This window comes from Delphinus delphis, chromosome 1, assembly GCF_949987515.2.
Source record: "Delphinus delphis chromosome 1, mDelDel1.2, whole genome shotgun sequence".
Classification (NCBI taxonomy): Eukaryota; Metazoa; Chordata; class Mammalia; order Artiodactyla; family Delphinidae; genus Delphinus; species Delphinus delphis.
In genome coordinates this window covers 25,254,301-25,279,001 of record NC_082683.1, presented here as the reverse complement: position 1 = coordinate 25,279,001, position 24,701 = coordinate 25,254,301, and the positions used below count along the sequence as shown (strand labels likewise).

The window sequence follows — 24,701 nt, the reverse complement described above, 5'->3', positions numbered from 1 at the left end:
ATGGGGCAGCAGCTCCTGGAGTTGTGCGTGGCAAAGAAGCTTAATGCTTCATAAAAGGTCTCTGTGGTTCTCTAATCATTACCAGTGCACAATTATTGTAACAAATAAATTTCTGCCTTGGGAATCAGACTACCTTGTGGCCAGTAGCAACAAAAAAGTGCCATAGATTTCCTGGTATTTCAAAATAAGCTGTCATAAACTATTCAAAACTTCTTCTAGACAATACTGTTACATTGTTTTATTATGAGATCTTAGGTGCTAAGGGATAATTTCTAAAATAACACAAGTGAGAAATCAGGGATGATAGTTTCTTCCCAAATTTGAACATAATTTTTCCACACAGCTAAAACAATCCCCATAATTCCTATAAGCTGAGTGTGGCTTCTGAGATGTGACCTGTTCTGAGTTTCAAGTCCCAAGGGGCAGGGGCAGAATCACCTTAACTCAAAGATTACATCACCTAGAGTCTAAATGGCTGCTAAGTTCTTAACTAATACTCACATAGTGAGAGCAGTTACAGTTGCATGGGATGACATCCAGTCCATTTTACAAAAGAAAAATCTGAGGGGAAGTGACTTGCCCCAGTCAGTTAAGAGTCAGTGCCGGGACCTATATCACCTGTCTGCCCAACCCAGGTCAGTGCTTTTTCCATTACAACAATTACAGTTTGGTGGGGCGGGGATAATGTTGTGAACCTAACTGGACAAAGTTCAATCTATTTCTTACAATCAGGAAACAAAGAAAACCAGTCTTGAGACAAAAGAAACACTTTGGTACCCTCAGGAAGCAGGGAAAATCAGGTGTCAGCTGAATGGGGGATACAAGGGAAGGTAGGGTGAGTCTCTCCAACTTGAAGGGAGATCCAACTGGGGGCTTGACAGTAGGGAGGGAACAGAATGGACTTACATCTCTGCATCTGCTTGCTGTACTCAGACATGTTATCTGGGCGGATGGAGCGCAAGAATTTAATGTAGTCATCACTGTGGTACTTGGTCATCTCCTCAGCATTGGCTTTGTGAGGGCGCTAGAGGGCAGAGGGGAGAAAAGAGCATGTTATTCTTGACTACTGCCAGTCTTCACTCAGCACTGAGCTAGGTGCTGTACAGAATAAAAAGAAATGACTGATTAGATTCAGTCCTCAAGAAACTCACAATCTAGTTAAGCAAATAAGATTATCAAAAGAGATTCCGTATCTCAAGACCTAGATGGCATCTCAAGCTCTATTGCCTAGGCAAGTCTATATTTTTTTTTCTTTTTTTCCATTTTTTAATTTAAAAAATTGTTTTAAGTATTTAATTATGGTGGCAAGTCTATCTCTTGAGCCTCAATTTCCTCATTTACCAAATAGGGATAACAACATGTACTTCACAGGGAAGTGGTGAGAATTGGATGAGACTGTTAAATCTCTTTGTAAATTGTTTTACAAATCACTTTCTTTTTAATATTCAATATAACAATATATAATTATGGGCCAAATGGCTCTAAGAGTTCAAGAAGAAGGGGTGACTAGCAACAACTGAAATAGATGGGAAATCCTTTATGAATCATCATCACACCAACAATTCTGATCACATTCTCCCCATAATAACTTCCTTGACATAGTAATTTCCAGGTTATCCCAACATTCTGATTCAGCCTGTCCTCTTTTTAAAAATTCTCTTCCCCTCCTGCCTTAAAGGTGGGTCTCCTTCAAAGACAACCCTCTTCTTTTCTAATAACCAATACTTTTATAGTTTATAAAGCATTTTCAATACAGCTAACATTAATTATTTACTCTGTGCCAGTCACTGTTTTAGGCACAACCTTTTAAAGTCCATACTATTATTACCTTCACTTTGCAGTATGGAAACTACAGCAGAGAGGGGTTAAACATAATTTGCCCAAGGTTACATGGCTAGTAAGCCGGAATAAGAAAGGTCTGGCTCCAGGGACTATTTGACTCTCATTTAATCCTCACTTAATATAACGAGAAATACTGAAATTGAAAGACTGATACTGTTTTATTAAAAAACACCCATAGAGGGCTTCCCTGGTGGTGCAGTGGTTAAGAATCCGTCTGCCAATGCTGGGGACACGGGTTTGAGCCCTGGTCCGGGAGGATCCTACATGCTGCAGAGCAACTAAGCCCGTGCACCACTACTGAGCCTGCGCTTAGAGCCCATGAGCCACAGCTGCTGAGCCCACATGCCACAACCACTGAAGCCTGTGAGCCTGGAGCCTGTGCTCTGTAACAAGAGAAGCACCGCAATGAGAAGCCTGGGCACCAAAACGAAGGGTGGCCCCCGCTCGCCACTAGAGAAAGCCCATGTGCAGCAATGAATACCCAACACAACCAAAAATAAATAAATTAAAATGCATAAATAATAATAAAAAAAGACAGCTGGAGGAGCAATACTCATATCAGATAAAATAGACTTTAAAATAAAGAATGTTACAAGAGACAAGGAAGGACACTACATAATGATCAAGGGATCAATCCAAGAAGATATAACAATTATAAATATATATGCACCCAACATAGGAGCACCTCAATACAAAAGGCAACTGCTAACAGCTATAAAAGGAAATCGACAATAACACAATAATAGTGGGGGACTTTAACACCTCACTTACACCAATGGACAGATCATCCAAACAGAAAATTAATAAGGAAACAAGAGCTTTAAATGACACAATAGACCAGATAGATTTAATTGATATTTATAGGATACTGCATCCAAAAACAGCAGATTACACTTTCTTCTCAAGTGCACACGGAACATTCTCCAGGATTGATCACATCTTGGGTCACAAATCGAGTCTCAGTAAATGTAAGAAAACTGAGATCATATCAAGCATCTTTTCTGACCACAACGCTATGAGATTAGAAATCAATTAAGGGAAAAAAAACATAAAAAACAAAAACAGACGGAGGCTAAACAATACATTACTAAATACCAAGAGATCACTGAAGAAATCAAAGAGGAAATCAAAAAATACCTAGAAACAAATGACAATGAAAATACAATGATCCAAAACCTATGGGATGCAGCAAAAGCAGTTCTAAGAGGGAAGTTTATAGCAATACAATCCTACCTCAAGAGATAGCAAACATCTCAAATAAAAAATCTAACCTTACACCTAAAAGGACTAGAGAAAGAAGAACAAACAAAACCCAGTTAGCAGAAGGAAAGAAATCATAAAGATCAGAGTAGAAATAAATGAAATAGAAACAAAGAAAACAATAGCAAAGATCAATAAAACTAAAAGCTGGTTATTTCAGAAGATAAGCAAAATTGATAGACCATTAGCCAGACTCATCAAGAAAAAGAGGGAGAGGACTCAGATCAATAAAATTAGAAATAAAAAAGGAAAAGTTACAACAGACACTGCAGAAATACAAAGCAACCTAAGACAGTACTACAAGCAACTCTATGACAATAAAATGGACAACTTGGAAGAAACAGACAAATTCTTAGAAAGGTATAACCTTCCAAGACTGAACCAGGAAGAAACAGAAAATATGAACAGACCAATCACAAGTAATGAAATTGAAACTCTGATTAAAAGTCTTCCAACAAACAAAAGTCCAGGACCAGATGGCTTCACAGGTGAATTCTGTCAAACATTTAGAGAAGAGCTAACACCCATCCTTCTCAAACTCTTCCAAAAAATTGCAGAGGAAGGAACACTCCCAAACTCATTCTATGAGGCCACCATTACCCTGATACCAAAACCAGACAAAGATAGTACAAAAAAAGAAAATTACAGACCAATATCACTGTTGAAAATAGATGCAAAAATCCTAAACACAATACTAGCAAACAGAATCCAACAACAGATTAAAAGGATCATACACCATGATCAAGTGGGATTTATCCCAGGGATGCAAGGATTCTTCAATGTATGCCAATTAACCAATGTGATGCACCACATTAACAAACTGAAGAAGAAAAACCATATTATCACCTCAATAGATGCAGAAAAAGCTTCTGACAAATTTCAACACCCATTTATGATAAAAACTCTCCAGAAAGTGGGCATAGAGGGAACCTACCTCAGCATAAAAAAGGCCATATACGACAAACCCACGGTAAACATCATTCTCAATTGTGAAAAACTGAAAGCATTTCCTCTAAGATCAGGAAAAGGACAAGGATGTCCACTCTCGCCACTATTATTCAACATAGTTTTGGAAGTCCTAGCCACGGCAATCAGAGAAGAAATAGAAATAAAAGGAATACAAACTGGAAAAGAAGAAGTAAAACTGCCACTGTTTGCAGATGACGTGATACTATACATAGAGAATCCTAAACATGCCACCAGAAAACTACTAGAGCTGATCAATGAATTTGGCAAAGCTGCAGGATACAAAATTAATGCACAGAAATCTCTTGCATTCTTATGCACTAATGATGAAAAATCTGAAAGAGAAATTAAGGAACCACTCCCATTTACCACTGCAAAAAAAAGAATAAAATACCTAGGAATAAACCTACCTAGGGAGATAAAAGACCTGTACGCAGAAAACTGTTAAGACACTGATGAAAGAAATCAAAGATGACAAAAACAGGTGGAGAGATATACCATGTTCTTGGATTGGAAGAATCAATATTGTGAAGATGACTATACTACCCAAAGCAACCTGCAGATTCAATGCAATCCCTATCAAATTACCAGTGGCATTTTTTACAGAACTAGAACATAAAATCTTAAAATTTGTATGGAGCCACAAAAGACCCCGAATAGCCAAAGCAGTCTTGAGGGAAAAAAACGGAGCTGGAGGAATCAGACTCCCTGACTTTAGACTATACTGCAAAGCTACAGTAATCGGGGCTTCCCTGGTGGCGCAGTGGTTAAGAATCCACCTGCCAATGCAGGAGACACGGGTTCAAGCCCTGGTCTGGGAAGATTCCACATGCCGCGGAGCAACTAAGCCCGTGTGCCCCAACTACTGAGCTTGCGCTCTACAGCCCATGAGCCACAACTACTGAGCCCACGTGCCTGGAGCCTGTGTTCCGCAACAAGAGAAGCCACTGCAATGAGAAGCCTGCGCGCTGAAACGAAGAATAGCCCCCGCTCGCCACAACTAGAGAAAGCCCACGCACAGCAATGAAGACCCAACGCAGCCAAAAATAAATAAATTTTAAAAAAAGCTACAGTAATCAAGACAATATGGTACTGGCACAAGAACAGAAATATAGATTAATGGAACAGGATAGAAAGCCCAGAGATAAACCCACGCACCTATGGTCAACTAATGTATAACAAAGGAGGCAAGGATATACAATGGAGAAAAGAGAGTCTCTTCAATAAGTGGTGCTGGGAAAACTGGACAGCTACATGTAAAAGAATGAAACTAGAACACTCCCTAACACCATACGCAAAAATAAACTCAAAATGGATTAGAGACCTAAATGTAAGACTGGACACTATAAAACTCTTAGAGGAAAACATAGGAAGAACACTCTTTGACATAAATCATGGTGAGATCTTTTTTGACCCACCTCCTAGAGAAATGGAAATAAAAATCAAAAATAAACAAATGGGACCTAATGAAACTTAAAAGCTTTTGCACAGCAAAGGAAACTATAAACAAGACGAAAAGACAACCCTCAGGGGGCTTCCCTGGTGGCACAGAGGTTGAGAGTCCGCCTGCCGATGCAGGGGACATGGGTTCATGCCCCGGTCCGGGAAGATCCCACATGCTGTGGAGCGGCTAAGCCTGTGAGCCATGGCCACTGAGCCTGCGCGTCCGGAGCCTGTGCTCCACAACGCAAGAGGCCACAACAGTGAGAGGCCCGCCTACGGCAAAAAAACAAAACAAAAAAACGACAACCCTCAGACTGGGAGAAAATATTTGCAAACAAATCAAAGGACAAAGGATTAATCTCCAAAATATATAAACAGTTCATGCAGCTCAATATTAAAAAAACAAACAACTCAATCCAAAAATGGGCAGAAGACCTAAATAGACACTTCCCCAAAGAAGAGAGAAGAAGCACATGAAAAGCTGCTCAACATCACTAATTATTAGAGAAACGCAAATAAAAACTACAATGAGGTATCACCTTGCACCGGTTAGAATGGGCATCATCAGAAAATCTACAAACAACAAATGCTGGAGAGGGTGTGGAGAAAAGGGAACCCTCTTGCACTGTCGGTGGGAATGTAAATTGATACAGCCACTATGGAGGACAGTATGGAGGTTCTTTAAAAAACTAAAAATAGAATTACCAGATTTCTAGAATTCTAGATTTCTAGAATTACCAGAATTACCAGATGGCCCAGCAATCCCATTACTGGGCATATACCCAGAGAAAACCATAATTCAATAAAACACATGCACCCCAATGTTCATTGCAGAACTATTTGCAATAGCCAGGTCATGGAAGCAACCTAAATGCCCATCGACAGACGAATGGATAAAGAAGATGTGGTACATATATACAACGGAGTATTACTCAGCCATAAAAAGGAATGAAATTGGGTCATTTGTAGAGACGGGGCTGGATCCAGAGACTGTCATACAGAGTGAAATAAGTCAGAAAGAAAAACAAGTATCGTATATTGACGCATATATGTGGAACCTAGAAAAATGGTACAGATGAACTGGTTTGCAGGGCAGAAATAGAGACACAGATGTAGAGAACAAATGTATGGACACCAAGGGGGGAAAGTGGCATGGGGGAATGGTGGTGGTGGGATGAATTGGGAGATTGGGATTGACATATATACGCTAATATGTATAATGTGAATAACTAATAAGAACCTGCTGTATAAAGAAATAAAATTAAATTAAAAAATACTTTATGGGTTAAACAAAAATGTTTGAGGGGTTGAATTTATCTCATGAATTAATTGTACCAATCTACTGAGCACAATTTTACTAGCAATTCTCTAAGGGAATCCTCTCCCATCTTTAGGCCTTTGCATATACTACGGCCTAGAATACAGTTCTCTTCACACCCTCTATTCAATCTTTAAGTTGCAACTGAAAAGTTAATTTCCCCAGAAAGCTGTCCTTGACCCCCAGAGTCTCAGTTAAGTAACTCTCTGAAGTGCTCCCCTGAGAACCCTGTACTTCTCTTGTCATTCAAACTGCAAAGAAATTGTGCTTGCTTGCTCTACTCCGGGAGGCCAGGAGCAGGTCTATCTTTATTCTAAGAAAATAGCACAGGGGAGTTCACAGGTGGCTTAGTGGTTAGGATTCTGGGTTTTTACTGCCATGGCCCAGGTTCAATCCCTGGATGGGGAACTGAGATCCCACGCGGCTTGTGCACAGATGCCCAGCACTTAGTAAGTACTCAATAAAAATCTGTTGTCATAATAAATTAACTCTCATTTGGATTATTTTTTGGTTACCTAATTGGTTCCATTTATATCCAGCCTTACCCTGTTCCAATCCATCTTCCATAACGGTGTCACAGAAATCTTTGAAAAAGTCAATGCCCTCCTCTAGAACATTCAGGACAAAAGAAAAGATTCTAAAGACTAACATAGTAATCAAGGAACTTTGCAAGGTTCCTTTTCCAATCTAATTCTCCCCCTACCCTCTTTCATAATATTATACTCCAGACAAACAACTCTTCTGCAACAAGACCTACAGAGCTTCCCACCACAGTGACTGTAATCAAGCCTTCCTACTATTTGAAATTCATCCGTATCCTAAATCTCTGAAGGACAAAGCCCACCTCAAAAGCTGCCTCTTTTACAAAGTAAACGCAAATCTCACCCTAAGAACCCATCTTTATCCCAGGCCACAAAGTTCCAAGAAATATGACCTCACAATCAAAAATCACAAAACACACAAGGAAACAAAGCACCAGAGGTAAGAGCCCATAGAAACAACTAATAGCAGAATCAGATCCTCAGGGACCTTGGAAATAAGTTTAAATAAAAAAGAACAGCACTGAATTTCTATACACCAGTAAGCAATTAAAAAATAAAAAATTCAGAAGATACAATTTATGATAGCATTAAAGAAATGAAGTACTTGGAAAAAATCTAATAAAAGATGTACATCAGCTTTATAGAGAAAATTACAAAACTTTATATTGATAGCCAAAATCTCAACTGCCCATCAACAGTGGAATGGATAAATATAGTATATTCTACAATTAAATAGTACACAGCAATTAATATGAATCAGCTACACACAAAAATGTATATTGTATAATTCCATTTATATCAAGTTCAGCAAAATTAAACTATATTATTTAGGGATGGGTAATTAGGTAATTAAATTATGATGAAGAGCAAGGAAGGATTAACAGAAAAGTCAGGATTCTAGTTACCTCTGGGGGAAGAGAAGAGGCTGTGATCAGGAAGGGACATATGTAGGTTTCTGAGGTACTGGCAATGTTCTATTTCTTGAACTAGTTTGTGTTTACATGTATGTTTACTTTATATCAATTTGTTAAACCGCATATTTGTTTTATGCACTTTTCTGTGCATGTGTTATATTTCATAATAAAGAAGCTAAAGGAAATCTTTATGTGAGACATTTAAAAAGAACTAAATAGGGACTTCCCTCGTGACACAGTGGATAAGGCTCCGCGCTCCCAGTGCAGGGGGCCTGGGTTCGATCCCTGGTCGGGGAACTAGATCCCACATGCATGCCACAACTGAGAGTTCACATGCCACAACTAAGGAGGCCACGTGCTCCAACTAAGACCCGGTGCAAATCAATTCATTAAAGACCTAAATAAATGGTGATATACCATGTTCATGGATTCAAAGACTTAATATTCTCAAGATATCAATTTTCCCATTTTCCCTAAGCTGAGGCACAGAGTCATTGAAATTTCAACAAAAATCCTAGTAGATTTATTTGTAGCACTTGATGAGTTAATTCTAAAATTTATACAAAAGTACAAAGCGCAAGGAACTAGTCACTTTTTTTCTTTTAAAGAACAACAAAGTGGGAGGACTTAATACTAGATACCAAGACTTCATAAAAAGCTATTATAATTAAGCCACTGTGGCAATGGCATATAGGGCAATAAACAGACCAAGTCAAGAGAACAGAGAGCCCAGAAACAGACTCAAACATAGTACCTGGCACTAAGTAGGTGCTTAATAAGTATTTGTGGAATAAATGAATAAATACGGACATTTCAGACACAAAAGTGGTGGCACTTAGCGGGGAGAAAACAGACTTTTCAACCAATCAGCTGGGACAATATGGGGGAAAAAGTTTCAGTGGATTCCCTACTTCAAATCATTTTAGGGAACTCCCTGGCAGTCCAGTAGTTAGGACTCCACGCTTTCACTGCAGGTGGCACTCCTGGTCGAGGAACTAAGATCCCGCATGCTGTGCAGTGCAGCCAAAAAAAAAGAGATACATAACAAACCATATTACAAAATCAATTCCAAATACAGTACATACCTATATGTGAAAGGGAAACCTATAAAGATTTTAAAAGATTAATATAGGATCATACTTTAAGGGTTGGGAAGGATTTATTAAGACATAAAAAGCACTTATAAAAGAAACAACAAATATGACTATGTTAAAATTAAGAATCTCGGGACTTCCCTGATGGCGCAGTGATTAAGAATCTGCCTGCCAATGCAGGGGACACAGGTTCGAGCCCTGCTCCGGGAAAATCCCACATGCCGCAGAGCAACTAGGCCTGTGCACCACAACTACTAAGCCCGCACTCTAGAGCCCGTGAGCCACAACTACTGAGCCCACGTGCCACAACCACTGAAGCCCACGGGCCTAGAGCCCGAGCTCTGCAACAAGAGTAGCAACCTCAATGAGAAGCTTGCACACCATAACGAAGGGTAACCCCCTCTCCACAACCAGAGAAAGCCTGCGCAGCAACGAAGACCCAACACAGCCAAAAATAAATAAACGAATAAATTTTTTTAAAAAATTAACAATCTCTGTTCACTAAAGATACATTAGATTGAAAAAACAAAACCAAAGTAGAAAATACTTACAGCAATATACTGACGATGAACTATATATACCAGAATATATAAAGAACTACTACAGGGCTTCCCTGGTGGCGCAGTGGTTGAGAGTCCGCCTGCCGACGCAGGGGACACGAGTTCGTGCCCCGGTCCGGGAAGATCCCACATGCCGCGGAGCGGCTGGCCCCGTGAGCCATGGCCGCTGAGCCTGTGCTCCGCAACGGGAGAAGCCACAACGGTGAGAGGCCCGCGTACCGCAAAAAAAAAAAAAAAAAAGAACTACTACAAATTGTTAAGAAAAAGAAAGTCAAACAACCCAAGAGGAAAATGGGCAAAAGACATGAAAATACATTTCACAGCAGAGGACATACAAATGGCTAATAAACATATAAACAGATGCTCAGTTTCACTGGTCACTAGCAAAATGCAAATCGAGACCATAATTACATATTGTTTTTTTTACACCCATTTGATTAGTAAAATTTAAAGTCTGATTCTAAGTGTAGGAGAGGATGTGAATCACGGTATCTCTTATATATTGCCAGTTCATTCAACCACACTGAAAACCAACTTGGCATTTAATATGCACATATTCTACAGTCCAGCAATTCCACTCCCAGAGAAAGAGCCATAAGAAAATTTTGCCTATATGCACTAACAGACATGTACAAGAATATTCATAGTAATACTGGTCCTAACATTGAAAACCTAGATACAAATTAAGACCACAGGAGAATGGATAAATTGCAGTATACTGACATCATGAAATATTATTCAGCAGAGAAAAATTAAAGAATTATAGCTACATGCAACAAGGTGGATGGATTTTAGTAGTTATAATATTGTGAGAGATAAGCAAGTCCCCAAAGACTACATGTAGCATGATACCTTTTTTAAAGAATTCAAACACAAGTAAATAATTACTATAACTTGTTTAGGCACGTACATACATGATAAACATAAAAATATGATAAGCAAGAGAATGATAAACACGAAATTTAGAAGAGTGATTGGGTTGTAGGAATATGGAAGTTCACAGCATTATTAAAATATTTAAGTAAAATGAATGAATAAACAATAAAATAACATTTTTAAAAAGAAGACCAAGCATGAACCTTCTTTAGATGCTTATAAGCCAAGGATAATGATTAACCCAATTCTGTGTATCCAAGGTCCAATTAAAAGAGAAACAAAACAATAATCATACAATCAAAAAGAAAAATGGGCAGAAGGCTTGAATAGGAACTTCAATAGGGAAACCTGTAAAAAGATCCTCAACCTCACCAGTAACAAGCGAAACATAAACTGGCAAAAAAATTTAAATATAACAAAATCAAGTGTTGGCAAGGACTTGGAGCAACTGTAATTCGTCTACACTGGTGGCAACTGGAAACCATTTTGGCATTATTTATAAGGGTGACTGTGTACCAATGTCCTGACCCAGCAATTTTACTCCTAGTACATCCCCTTCTGAAACTGTAGCATATATGCATCCAAGAAACATGCTCAAGAATGTTCACAGCAGCAGTGTTTGTAGCAGCTCAAAACTAGAAACAAACCAAATGCCCACCAATAATAATAAATAGACAACTTGTAGTATACTCTTTCAATGAAATACAGTGAAAATAAATACAGCTACATGTATCAACATGAATGACTTTTAGGAACATGTTGAGCAAAAAAGGCAAGTCATATAATACTGTATGGCTCCACTTATGTAACATTCAAACATGTAAAACATGTACTATTTAAGAATACATACGGGTAGGGACTTCCCTGGTGGTCCAGCAGTTAGGACCCCACACTTCCAATGCAGGGGGCCCAGGTTTGATCCCTGGTCAGGGAACTAGATCCCGTATTACCAAATCCCACATGCCGCAACTAAAGACCCTGAGTAACGCAACTAAGACGCAGCACAGCCAAATAAGATAAATAAATAAATATTTTAAAAAGAAAAAAGACTACATAATGGTAAATTTATAAAGACAAGCGAGCAAATAATAAATCCCAAGTTCACGGCAGAGGTTAACTCTGGGAAGAAGACAGGATCAGGGAAGGGCATACAGGAGCTTTAGCAGTCATGGAAATACTCCTTTTCTTAAACTAGGTGGTATTAATAATAATGTGGGGCTTCCCTGGTGGCACAGTGGTTGGGAGTCCGCCTGCCAATGCAGGGGACGCGGGTTCGAGCCCTGGTCCGGGAAGATCCCACATGCCGCGGAGTAGCTAGGCCCATGCGCCACAACTACTGAAGCCCGCGTGCCACAACTGCTGAAGCCCGTGCGCCTGGATCCCGTGCTCCGCAACGGGAGAGGCCGCTGCAGTGAGAGGCCCGTGTACCGCAATGAAGAGTGGCCCCCGCTTGTCGCAACTAGAGAGGGCCTGCGTGCAGCAGCAAAGACCCAATGCAGCCAAAAATAAATAAATAAAATAAATAAATTTATTTAAAAATAATAATAATAATAATGTGATTCTTTATACCCTACATATATTTTATAAAAATTCTTTCATATCTATTCAATATTTTATAAAAACATTAAAAAAAGAACAGAAGGCAATGAATAAGAAGACTGGGACTATACAAAATTAGCATCCAAGGCAAGGAAGAGAGCAGGATTTTTATTATGTAAATAGGAAGATGCCTGGATGAAAAGTGAAGATTTAGATTCTGGGACAGATTAATTAGACGTGTAGAGACAGAATTGGAGAAGGAACCAAAGAGGGTGAAATTGTGTGAAAAAAACTTCAACGTGTCTCCTTCAGGTACAGAAACTTCTATGAGCAGTCTAGGGAACTTCTTTCAAGACTGACTCTCAAAAGCCATTAATTGGGCTTCCCTGGTGGCGCAGTGGTTGAGAGTCCGCCTGCTGATGCAGGGGACATGGGTTCGTGCCCCGGTCCAGGAAGATCCCACATGCCGCGGAGCGGCTGGGCCCGTGAGCCATGGCCGCTGAGCCTGCGCGTCCGGAGCCTGTGCTCCGCAACGGGAGAGGCCACAACAGTGAGAGGCCGGGGTACCGCAAAAAAAAAAAAAAAAAAAAAAGCCATTAATTTCAGGACAGACACTAAAATAAATGGCTCTCTTTGTGCTTTGGGAAAGGGATGCTAGAATCATAGCCCAGAGAAAGGAGAAGAAAGAAGGGATGAATGCAAAGAAATACTGCTGAGGGGAAGAGGACTAACGATTCATATTCAATAAAGACAGCCAGAGAAGGAAAAAGATCACATGAAAGAGAAGGAGGTCTAGAGATTTCAGAAAGAGATTATACTAGGGTTTTGCTTTAGAAGTTTACAATAAGCATACCACACAGATGAAGTAATCTCCAATCATCTCTATTATCTCCTATGATAGCTGTTGGTTGCTTCCCAAAGAGCCATTCTTTCCCTTCTTTCTTGTTAAGAGATCTCAATTTGGTTGCGTGTACCCAGCCCCAAGAATCAAATTGCTGGTGAATGGTCTAAGGACAGCAAATGACCCAAGGAGATTTAAGGGGAAATCTGTTAGAAAGCTTCTAGGACGAGTTTTCCTCTTTAATAAAAAATAGAGTGTGGGGTGAGGACAATGGAGAGTGATCCAAATTAGGGTTGCTGTAAACATTAAGGAAATAACAAGTAGCTCTGGCTTGGTACCTAGCAATCACCAATAAATGTTAGTTAATTTTTCTTCTCACTTAAAGATAGGATCAATTTTTTTTTTTTTTAATATTTTCTTGGGGGACTTCCCTAGTGGTGCAGTGGTTAAGAACCTGCCTGCCAATGCAGGGGACATGGGCTCAAGCCCTGGTCCAGGAAGATACCACATGCCGTGGAGCAACTAAGCCCATGGGCCAAAACTACTGAGTCTGCACTCTAGAGCCTCTGAGCCACAACTACTGAGCCCGTGCACCACAACTACTGAGGGCCACATACCCTAGAGCCCACGCGCCACAACTACTGAAGCCCGCATGCCCTAGGGCCTGCATGCTGCAACTACTGAAGCCCGCGTGCCTAGAGCCCGTGCTCCACAATAAGAGAAGCCACTGCAATGAGAAGCCCGCACACCACAACAAAGAGTTGCCCCCGCTCGCCGCAACTAGAGAAAGCTCATGCACAGTAACGAAGACCCAACACAGCCATAAATAAATTTCAAAAATATATATAAATATATATATATTTTTTTTTTTCCTTGGCCGTGCCGTGTGACACGTGGGATCTTAGTTCCCCGACCAGGGATAGAACCCTTGCCTCTTGCATTGGAAGCCTGGAGTCTTAACCAGTGGACCGCCAGAGGCGTCCCAGGATCCATTTCTTTTTTTTTTTCTTAATTTATTAATTTATTATTTATTTTTGGCTGCCTTTGGTCTTTGTTTCTTCGCCCCTTGGAGGGAGGGGGGGCTGGGGAGGCTACTTTACATTGCGGTTGCGCGGGCTTCTCATTGCAGTGGCTTCTCTTGTTGTGGAGCACAGGCTCTAGGCACATGAGCTTCAGTAGTTGTGGCTTGTGGGCTCTAGAGCGCAGGCTCAGTAGTTGTGGCATATGGGATCTTCCCAGACCAGGGCTTGAACCCGTGTCCCCTGCACTAGCAGGCGGATTCTTAACCACTGCGCCACCAGGGAAGCCCAGGATCCATTTCTTAATACCTCAATATCATTCATGGAGGTTGATATAGTCCCTGGGGTATGACAAGTACTCAACAAAAATCTGTTAAATGAAAAAGAGAGTGCTTAAGGTAACACTTGAAAATGAGTAAGATATAACTGGACAGAGTAAATAATCCTCCCAATCAGGATGGGGTGGAAAAAGGCAGAATCTGATCTGGCTGACTTGGAGAGGTTCTGAGGAGGGGAGTGGCAGGAAAGGAGGCAAGCTGAGGCCAGGTCAGCATGGTGTAGGTGTGCAACAGGAAGCGCCATAAGGCCTTGATGCTTACTATTCCACATTCAGGTAATGTCTCTTTATCTAAATGCTAGTCTGCTCCCTAGAGTTCCTGGAAACCTCTGCTACCTTTTATGTTTTTCATTCCCAGATGCCCTTCACACCTGAAAATGCTCTCTAGTTCCAAGATCCGTCTGCTCCTCTATCTACCTTCCTTCCTTGCTTCCCCAGCTGCCTCCTCCAGTGGCTCTAGAGACATGACACAGCCATCTGGGACAGAGACTTATCTCCTTTCAGTCTCTGGAATGGTGAGGAAGGATACTGCTGTTGCTAGGTTACTTAAGCTGTCAGCACAGACTTTTAACAAGACTCTTATGCTCTAACTGTAAGACAACATAGGGGGCTTCCCTGGTGGCGCAGTAGTTAAGAATCCGCCTGCCAATGCAGGGGACACGGGTTCGAGCCCTGGTCCGGGAAGATCCCACATGCTGCAGAGCAATGCCCGTGCGCCACAACTACTGAAGCCCACGTGCCACAACTACTGAAGCCCACGTGCCTAGAGCCTGTGCTCTGCAACAACAGAAGCCACTGCAACAAGATGCCCACGCACTGCAACGAAGAGTAGCCCCTGCTCACTGCAACTAGAGAAAGCCCTCGCGCAGCAATGAAGACCCAATGCAGTCAAAAATAAATAAATTAATTAAAAAAAAAAAAAAAGACAACATAGGCCTCCAGCCCCTCTTTATTTTCTCATTTGGACCCTTGTGACAGCCTCCTAACTGGCCTCCCTGCTTCTAAAATGCATGCCTGTTCCTATCTCTCATTTAAAATACTTCACTTGTGGAACCTCCTTGGTGGTGCAGTGGTTAAGAATCCACCTGCCAATGCAGGAGACACGAGTTCAAGCCCTGGTCCGGGAAGGTCCCACATGCCGCAGAGCAACTAAGCTCGTGCACCACAACTACTGAGCCTGCACTCTGGAGTCCGCGAGCCACAACTACTGAGCCCGTGTGCCACAACTACTGAAGCCTGCGAGCCTAGAGCCTGTGCTCCCCAACAACAGAAGCCACTGCAATGAGAAGCCTGCGCCCCACGACGAAGAGTAGCCCCCGCTCACCGCAACTAGAGAAAGCCCGTGCGCAGCAACGACGACCCAACACAGCCAAAAATAAATAAATTAAATAAATAATAATAAATAACTAAAATACTTCACCTGCTCTTCACAGCTTCCAGAAGAGGTTCAGATTGGGAACCTCTGGACCAAATTTGGTCCACAGATATGCTCATGTGCTTTTGTTTGCACACATTTAAAACAAACAAACTTGGGCCAGTATTTTAAACCTGGGAGATTTTACATAATAATCTAGAGTTCTGGCTTCTCTTTAAAAACTGATAGATGGGGCAAAAGTCATCAGATGGAGCTGAGTCAAGATGTTAGACAGTCCATACTCTCTAGTAACTAGAGACTTGGCATCTAGTTCAACACAGTTCCAATCACTCTTTTTTTTTTTTTTTCTTCTCCAGCCATTGGATTTTTTGACCCTGGTGCCACAGAGTTGCTTAGTACATCCAATCCTTGCTGACCTCTCCAGCTCTAGCTCCCCTCTCTCACACCTGTGAACTTTATACTACAATACCTGCACACTGAACTACTTATATTTTCCCCAAACACACCATATTGTTCTTACCTCTCTGCCTTTTTGTGTATGTTCTTTCCTCAGCCTAGAATGCCAGTCCCCTCCTGAACTCCAGGCTAAATTCTATTCAACCTTTAAAACACTGCTCAGATATCACCTCTAGAGAACATTCCAAGGCTCCCTTCCACCTTCACACCTTATTATCTCTGCATCTTATACATTGTTTCATTGTTGCACTTACACACTGTACAATTTATTTGTGTACATGTTAGTCACCAGCACTAGAGTGAGCTCCTTAAAAACAGAGAATCTCTATCATTTACAGTGTCTGCCATGTAACAGTCACTCAACACATTTGATAAATGAGTAGTTGAAAAAATGAGATAATGAGTGACATATGGGGAACCAGAGCTGACGAGGTTAGGGAGGGGTGACGCTCCCAGTAACTCACATAGATTTCCATCTTTCGGTAAAGACCATAGTTAAGGAGCAAATTGTGAGTCATGCGGATTCGGTGAGGCTTCATTGGGTGGCCTTGTCCATAATAGTAATTTCCAACATCCCCTGAAGAAGAAAGAGTGACAGTTTCAGTGACACAGTTAGACATACACTTCCAGGAGAACCCATGAATATTTACAACAAATTTCTAGGCAAACTCTCTTTCTGGTTCATCCTAGACTCCAAGATTCTCTCCCACCTCAAGGAAGGGTAACTCCAAAAGAAAAAACAAACAAAAAGCAGGGGACCTTGGTGAGATGAGCATTTAAGGATGTCTGTCTAGCCCAGTTTTTTCCCCTGGAGCCTACAGGCACTAGGATAGTGTGAGGAGGTCATTCCAAATCTACTGGGGAACAGTAGCGAGTGAGGTGACTCACCTCACTGTATCTCCAAGGAATTCATTCCCACAACAGAAAAATAACCATCATTACTTAGAATTACTGTAAGTCACAGTTCACCTCTTGCACATCATGACACTTTATGGTGTCAACGTACATTCGCATTCATTTTCCTACTGGATTCTCACAAAAACCCTGTAAAATAGTTAGGATAGGGAGTATTATTCCCAGTTTATCTATAAGAAGACTAAACTCACCATCTCTTGATTCATCTATAGCAATAACCTTCTAATTGGTCCCTCTGCCTTCAATTCAAACTATCTGCCACACTGTTACCAGTTATTTTCCTAATATACAGCTTTGATAACATCACTCGCCTACTCAAAAATCCTTAACGGTTCCCCATCCCCTACAGGATAAAGAATAAAGAACAACTTCAGTAGCCTGGCATTAAAGGAGTTTCTTAATCTACTTTTCCAACTTCCTACCACCACCACCTTGCCCCAGCACGCGCACACACACACACACACACACACACACACACACTCTCTCTCTCTCTCTCCCTCCCTCCCTCCCTCCCCCCCCTCTTTTTTTTTTTGCGGTATGCAGGCCTCTCACTGCTGTGGCCTCTCCCCTTGCGACTCCCCTACGCGCAGGCTCAGCGGCCATGGCTCACAGGCCCGGACCGGGGTACGAACCCGTGTCCCCTGCATCGGCAGGGGGACTCTCAACCGCTGCGCCACCAGGGAAGCCCTAGCTGCCTGTTTTTTGTAAATAAGATGTTATGGCACACAACGATGCCCATTAGTTTATATATTATCTATGACTACTTTCACATTATAATGGCAGAGTTGAGTAGTTAAATAGTTACTACAGAGACCCACCCATATGGTACACAAAGCCTAAAATATTTACTATCTGGCTCTTTACAGAAAGTTTGCCAATCTCTGCTATAAATGCACTAGATTATTACCAGCTTCCTGAACATGGCATTCATCTTCACACCAAAGTATCCTTTGTTCAGACTGTCCCTCTGACCTGGAATGTCATTCCTTCTCTGATGATCCTCATACTACAAAGCCCAGCTCAAGCTCCAACCATAGTCTTGATCAGAATAAATGGTCTTTTCCTCTGCATGCAATTTATATATGGCATGTAATTTTGTTTTGTATCTAAATTATTTACATATCTATTTTATGTCTACAAGACTAGCTCCTTGAAGGCAAGGACAAATATGCCCTGTACATCATAGAGGCTCAATAAAGATTCAAGGAACTGAGGTGAGACTCAGAGAAGTTATGTGCCTGCTCAAGATCACACAGCTAATGAATGATCTGGGAGTCAACCCTGCTAACTCCGAATCCGGAATGCTAAAAACTACATTGGGTTTCCCAGGTACCTGCTTCAGTTCGCACTTAATCTAAAGGGCTCTGTGAGTCTACTTGGTAGAAAGTTCCTGGAACAATATTTCAAAATCACGTGAATTGCACACCCAAAGTTCTCTCCTTGGAAGTCCATCAGGATGAGGCAGATCTTTCAGCACCAGTGAAAAAAAGGCCCCAACCTCTTAATCATTGATTTGGTAGTGCCAGAAACAGGCTTCATTCCAGGGAACAACGCACTGTGGGGAATGCCACCAACAGCATCCAAGCCACTCCAATTCTCTTTGGCACAGACAGGGCCTGGGATAATGGGAAGCTTCTAAACAGTTGGATATTTAGGATCTCATCCTCTTCTCTCTCTTTTTAAATAAACTTTATTTTTTAGAACAATTTTAGATTTACAGAAAAATTGCAAAGAAGTACAGAATTCTTAGATACTACACTACTATTTCCCCACTACTAACATTTTACATTAGTAAAATAAAAAGTATTTGTTACAATTAATGAAGCAATATTGATACATTATCATTAACTAAAAGTCCATACTTTATTTAGATTCCCTTAGTTTTCACCTAATGTCCTTCCATCCTCTTCTCTTAATCTTAGTGAGGCCTGTGCTCTCAACCAGAGCCACAAGCCAGAGCACAGCATGTAGTGGCATTCAAGAGGGACCATTGTCCCATACAGACACAGACTTTGAGACGCAGTAGCAGGGAAGGCAGGCAGAAGAGTTTGTTCCCAGGGCTCCTCAGACAACCTTATCAGCCATGGGGGGCGGTGGGGGGGGGTAGAACAGGTTCTCAAGGCATTGGCAGAGACATCCAGATGCAGACCCAATTTGTGGGCAGTCAGGAGTCGCAAGGTCATTACTATGTGATATAACTGGCTTCCTGCTTACCCATATCTCTGGCTCCAGCCAAAGTTTAGACCTGGGGAACTAAGATAACTTATGTAGAAAGCTAAGGGAGTACCTGAGGGTGGGGTCCAAAGATACCATTTTCCTTAACAGTTTTTAATCAGGTTGCTGAGAGACTTTAAAAAGAAATAATGCTTTTTGGGCTTCGCTGGTGGCACAGTGGTTAAGAGTCCGTCTGCAAATGCAGCGTACATGGGTTCCTGCCCCCGTCCGGGAAGATCCCACATGCCATGGAGCGGCTGGGCCCATGAGCCATGGCCGCTGAGCCTGTGCGTCCGGAGTCTGTGCCCCGCAACAGGAGAGGCCACAACAGTGAGAGGCCCACTTACCGCAAAAAAAAAAAAAAAAGAAAGAAAGAATGCTTTTTATATAGAATTGGCCATCCCCATCCACTAACCCTGGCTAAGGAAGGCCTACTATACTATGCAATTTTATGTAAGGAATCTGAGCATCCTTTTGATATTTGCACTGGGGTCGTGGAACCAATCCAGCTTTTTTAAACTTTTTAAAACTTTTTTAAAAAGAGCTTTTTGCACTGTTCTTATAGTTTCTCAGCTTTATAGGGGAGTGACCTGAGGCCCGGTAAGGTAAAATGACTTGCCCAATACTTCAAAGCTTCTGAGTGGTAGAGACAAATCTGAGCCCCAAACTAGTGACCTCACTGCAAAACTCACAAGTAGTTTCTCAAAAAGTAAGAAATCTCCCTTCTCTAAAGACTGATGTCTTTCCACTTTTTCTCTTTTTAAACTGAGAGTGTAGAGATCACAAAACTGTGCAAACTGATAAGGCTACAGAGTCAGACGCCAGCCTCAAATGGGCCCTCACCACTGTCCAGCAATCCTTCCAATTTTTTTCCTGGCTCCCTCTTTCATAACAGCTATCTCTCTTCAAGATTCCTACTCTACCAACTGCCCTCCCCCACTCTCAGGAAAAGGAATATTCTCTTACCTCATCTTGAAAACTCCCTCCACTTTCTCCCCATCATTTCCCCTTCAAACTTACCTATCTCTGAACTTTTCCTTGCCACTTAACCTCTCTGTCCCGGAGGAACTTCCCCTTGCAAGACTAGTGTCCCTACCTGTGCTCTGGTTTCCATCTCACCTGGTCTCTTCTCAGGGATCTCCATCATTACTAGCCCCTCTCTCCAATATCTGGCTATTTTCCTTAAGAATTTGCATATACTCAACTCTCAGCCACTACATCTCCCCTTTATCAACAACCCTCTCTCTCTGTCCCAACAAGCTTCCTTTAAAAGATCAGCCTAGGGACTTCTCTGGCAGTCCAATGGTTAGGACTCTGTGCTTCCACTGCAGGGGGCACGGGTTCGATCCCTGGTCAGGGAACTAAGATCCCGCATGCTGCGCAGCACTGCCAAAAATAATATATAAAAATAAAAAAAGTTCAACCTAATGTCTCCTCTTAACCCATCCATTCATTCTTCAATCTACTGCAATTCAGCTTCAGTTCCAAACCCTGCACAGGAAACAGCTGTTGCCAACACTTGGCCACTCCCTCCCTCTTTTGGCTACTGTAACCCAACACTTTTTGGTTCACTTACATCTCTGGTCGTTCCCTTTGTATCTTTATTCATTTAATCAACAAGTATTTCTTGAGAAAATATGTGCCTACTATGAGCTAGGCACTGTTTTGGGGACTGAGCATACAAAGGTAGACAAAACATGATCCCTTTCCCTAAGGACCTTACTGTCTTTAAGAAGTATGAACAAGTAAATGGGCAATTCCAATACACAGTGACAAATGCTATGGCAAGAGAGTGCAGAGCATGAAGAACACTAGACTTTTTCTCAGTCCACTTCCTTAGAATTCCGCCCTGGACCCTCTTCTCTTTTCACCCTATACAACTTCTTACATGGGATGCGAGGGTGACTGCATCCTCTCCTATAAATAAAATTATCACCTGTATGTATGTATTCTGACAATCACCAAAAATCTCTATCTTCTTGTTTGTCTTCTAAACTGCAGACCTGAATGGCCAACTGCCTACTGGACACCTCTACTTGGATATCCCCCAGACATCTCAACAAATATTTCTTCAAAAAACAAAACCCGGGGCTTCTCTGGTGGCGCAGTGGTTGGGAGTCCGCGTGCCGATGCAGGGGACACGGGTTCCTGCCCCGGTCCGGGAAGATCCCACACGCCGCGGAGCGGCTGGGCCCGTGAGCCATGGCCGCTGAGCCTGTGCATCCGGAGCCTGTGCTCCGCAACGGGAGAGGCCACAACAGTGAGAGGCCCGCGTACCGGAAAAAAACAAAAAAACCCGGAACTTCCCTGGTGGCGCAGCGGTTAAGAATCCGCCTACCAATGCAGAGGACAAAGGCTCGAGCCCTGGTCCTGAAAGATCCCACATGCAGCGGAGCAACCAAGCCCCCGAGCCACAACTCCTGAGCCTGCGCTCTAGAGCCCGCGAGCCACAACTACTGAGCCCGCGCCCAGAGCCCGAGCCCCGCAGCAGATGAAGCCACCGCAGTGAGAAGCCCGTGCACCGAACGAAGAGTAGCCCCCGCTCACCGCAACTCAAGAAAGCTGGCACACAGCAACGAAGACCCAAAGCAGCCAAATAAGTAAATAAATAAATAAAACAAAACCCAAAGTTATTAACTGACCCTGCCTTCTACAAACACTCAGCATCAAACTGCCCAAACCAGAAACTTGGAATCCTTGTCTTCTTCCTTACTTCTCCATTCATGCGTTTAATTTCTGTCCCAGAGTGACAGTTCCAAGGTATAAATCTGATGATGTCACTAACCTGCATACAACTTCAATGATTCACAAGTGCCCTCAGAATAAAGTCCAACTTCCTTAGGGTGGTATGCCCAGCCCTTCATGACCTGGTCCCCATTTACTTCTCCAGCCTCATCACTTGCAACCTTTCTCTCACCCCTGCTCTCTACCTTCTAACACTGTGCCCTCAAATCTATGCCTCCACCGTTCTGCACATAGACCTGCCGTTTTTCAAACGTGCTGTCCTTTCTCTTACCTCTCAACTTGCTGTTATCTTTGCCCTGCCTGGGCCTGGCTAATAACTCCTGTTCTTCAGGTCCTAACTGAGACGGCACCTCCTTGCCTGACTCCTCAGGCTGGGCGGGTGCTTCTTCTCTGTGCTCCCAGAACACTCTGAGCTGTCCTTCCTCCCAGCCTGATAGTGGAGAGCAATTCTTTGTCATTGTCTACCTGCTCCTCCGGACTGAGAGGAAGGTGGCAAGTGCTTTGATCTTCCCATGGCCCCAGCCCCTAAATGCTACCTAGAACAGAGGAAGCTGCTGCTCCACAGATCTCTGTTCAACGAAAAAGTTTGTTCTAACAAGTTGCATCCTTCTCCTTCCAACCTCAGGGGTTCCATTTCCCAGCAGCAACTGCAGGGCCCGCTGGGAGATGGGGAGGGATGCTGGTGACCTCTAGGTGGTGAGCTCTGATGGCCTCTCACCAGAAGAGATGAGGAAGGAAAGGGGCAGTGAGAGACCTTCGGATTCTCAGCAGTAACATGTAACCCTGCAACCTTCTCCACCAGATACTGCCTCCCCCCTCGAACTCTGCCTCCCCTCTAGGAGGCCGCCGCAAACTCCACATCAGACTTCAGAAGTCCCCTCCAAAGTGACCTCAGGCTTCCCCAGGCGACCCTCTCAGCCTCGGACTCCTCCCTCAGCATCCCCTCTCAGCCTCGACCTCCTTCCCCTTAGCCTCCTCCCTCAGGCTCCACCTCCTTTCCTCTTAGCCTCCTCCCTCAGCCCCGACCACCTTTTTTCAAACTCCGCCCTCAGCCTCGACCTCCTTCTCTCAGCCTCCTTCTCTCAGCCTCCTCCCTCAGTCTTTCCCCAATGCCTCAGCCTTCCCCCTCAGATCTCCTCGGCTCCCTCTCCCAGATGCCGCCTAGCCCGGCCCCGCCCCCTACCCCGGCGCGAGGACTGTGCTCACCGTCGTAGTAGTAACAGACTTTCCTCCTGGTGCCCTGAGTCTGCGCCATCTTGCTCGCCTCCCGTCCCTCCCGTCAGTCTGTCCGTCCACCCTCCCGCCCGCCGGCAGCTCCGCTCAGCGTCAGACCCAGCAAAGAGGGGGCGGGCCTCCAGCGCGTTCCGCCCGTCCCCGCCCGGGCTCACCTATAGCCGCGCAGCCCGGGCACCGCTCCAGCCAATCAGAGGCGCCGGGACGCCCGGAACTCGGCGGGGGGCAAGGGCAGCCCGGCGAGGCCTCGGAGGGCCCCCTGGGCCTGTACCAAGGTCCGCGACAGGGGGTGGGGCTGCCCCAGGACCGTACCATTCGTCCCGGGGGAAGAAAGCCGGACTGCAAACTTCGCTGTCCCATTCGGCTTTGGGAGAGTGCTTGGAGATCAGAGACCAACTTTGTCATTTGACAGAGGCCTACGGTGGAAAGTGACTTGCGCAAGGTCACTTCAGCTGAGTTTGGAGCAGGAGAAATAAATTGACAAAGGACAGGAAACTGCTGTAGGCCAAACACTGTGCAATAGCTTTACCGACATTATCTCAGTCATCTCCATTATTCTTCACGACGGCTCTGGAGGGGGCCTTTTTATCACCATTTAACAGACAAAGATAACGAAGTTCGAAGTTCGGAACTTTGTGGCTTCCTCAGAGTCACACAGTAATTACGTTCAATTTTCAATCGTAATTTTTTGAATGCCTACTATGCATCAGAGGCACATTAAAAATGTGTCAGAACCCAGCCTTTCTTACTCCAAAGGCTACGTCCCTGATGCAGTCACCTAGGAGAACTGAGTGCATTTAGATGGGAGGAAACTGATTGTCCCCTTATACTGGGAGCAGAGTTTCTCAGGATACTGAAGCTACTGATATTTTGGATAATTCTTTGTTGTAGGGGACCGTCCTGTGCACTGTAGGATTTTTAACAGCATCCTTGGCCTCTCCTTATTAGATGCCACTAGTACCCTGACCCACCCCCAGCTGTGACAACAGAAATTGTCCTGGCAAAATGTCTCCAGGGCAAGGGGGAGGGGATTGGAGGGAGTGTAAAAGTGCCCCCCACCCTACCCTTGAGAACCACTGCACTAGATCAGTCATCAACTAATCATTATTGAAAGCTACAGACTGAAAAGCACTGTGATGCGCTATTAAAATAGCAACACAGGGCTTCCTTGGTGGCACAGTGGTTGAGAGTCGGCCTGCCGATGCAGGGGAC

The 24,701-nt window shown here is 43.3% G+C and overlaps 1 protein-coding gene across 3 annotated transcripts in view; it reads right to left on the bottom strand.

Moving 5' to 3' along the window:
* The window catches only part of HDAC1 (histone deacetylase 1), a 40,320-nt gene extending 16,738 nt beyond the window's left edge, over positions 1-23,582 (bottom strand). For all 3 annotated transcript variants that reach the window (XM_060018275.1, XM_060018293.1, XM_060018283.1), the window contains exons 1-3: positions 23,463-23,582; positions 16,847-16,959; positions 907-1,024 (exon numbers count right to left, since the gene is read on the bottom strand). In XM_060018275.1, the coding sequence (XP_059874258.1) occupies positions 907-1,024; positions 16,847-16,959; positions 23,463-23,511 (280 nt within the window). In that variant the 5' untranslated portion in view covers positions 23,512-23,582. The remainder of the gene's footprint in view (positions 1-906; positions 1,025-16,846; positions 16,960-23,462) is intronic.
* Between the last annotated feature and the right edge of the window lie 1,119 nt (positions 23,583-24,701).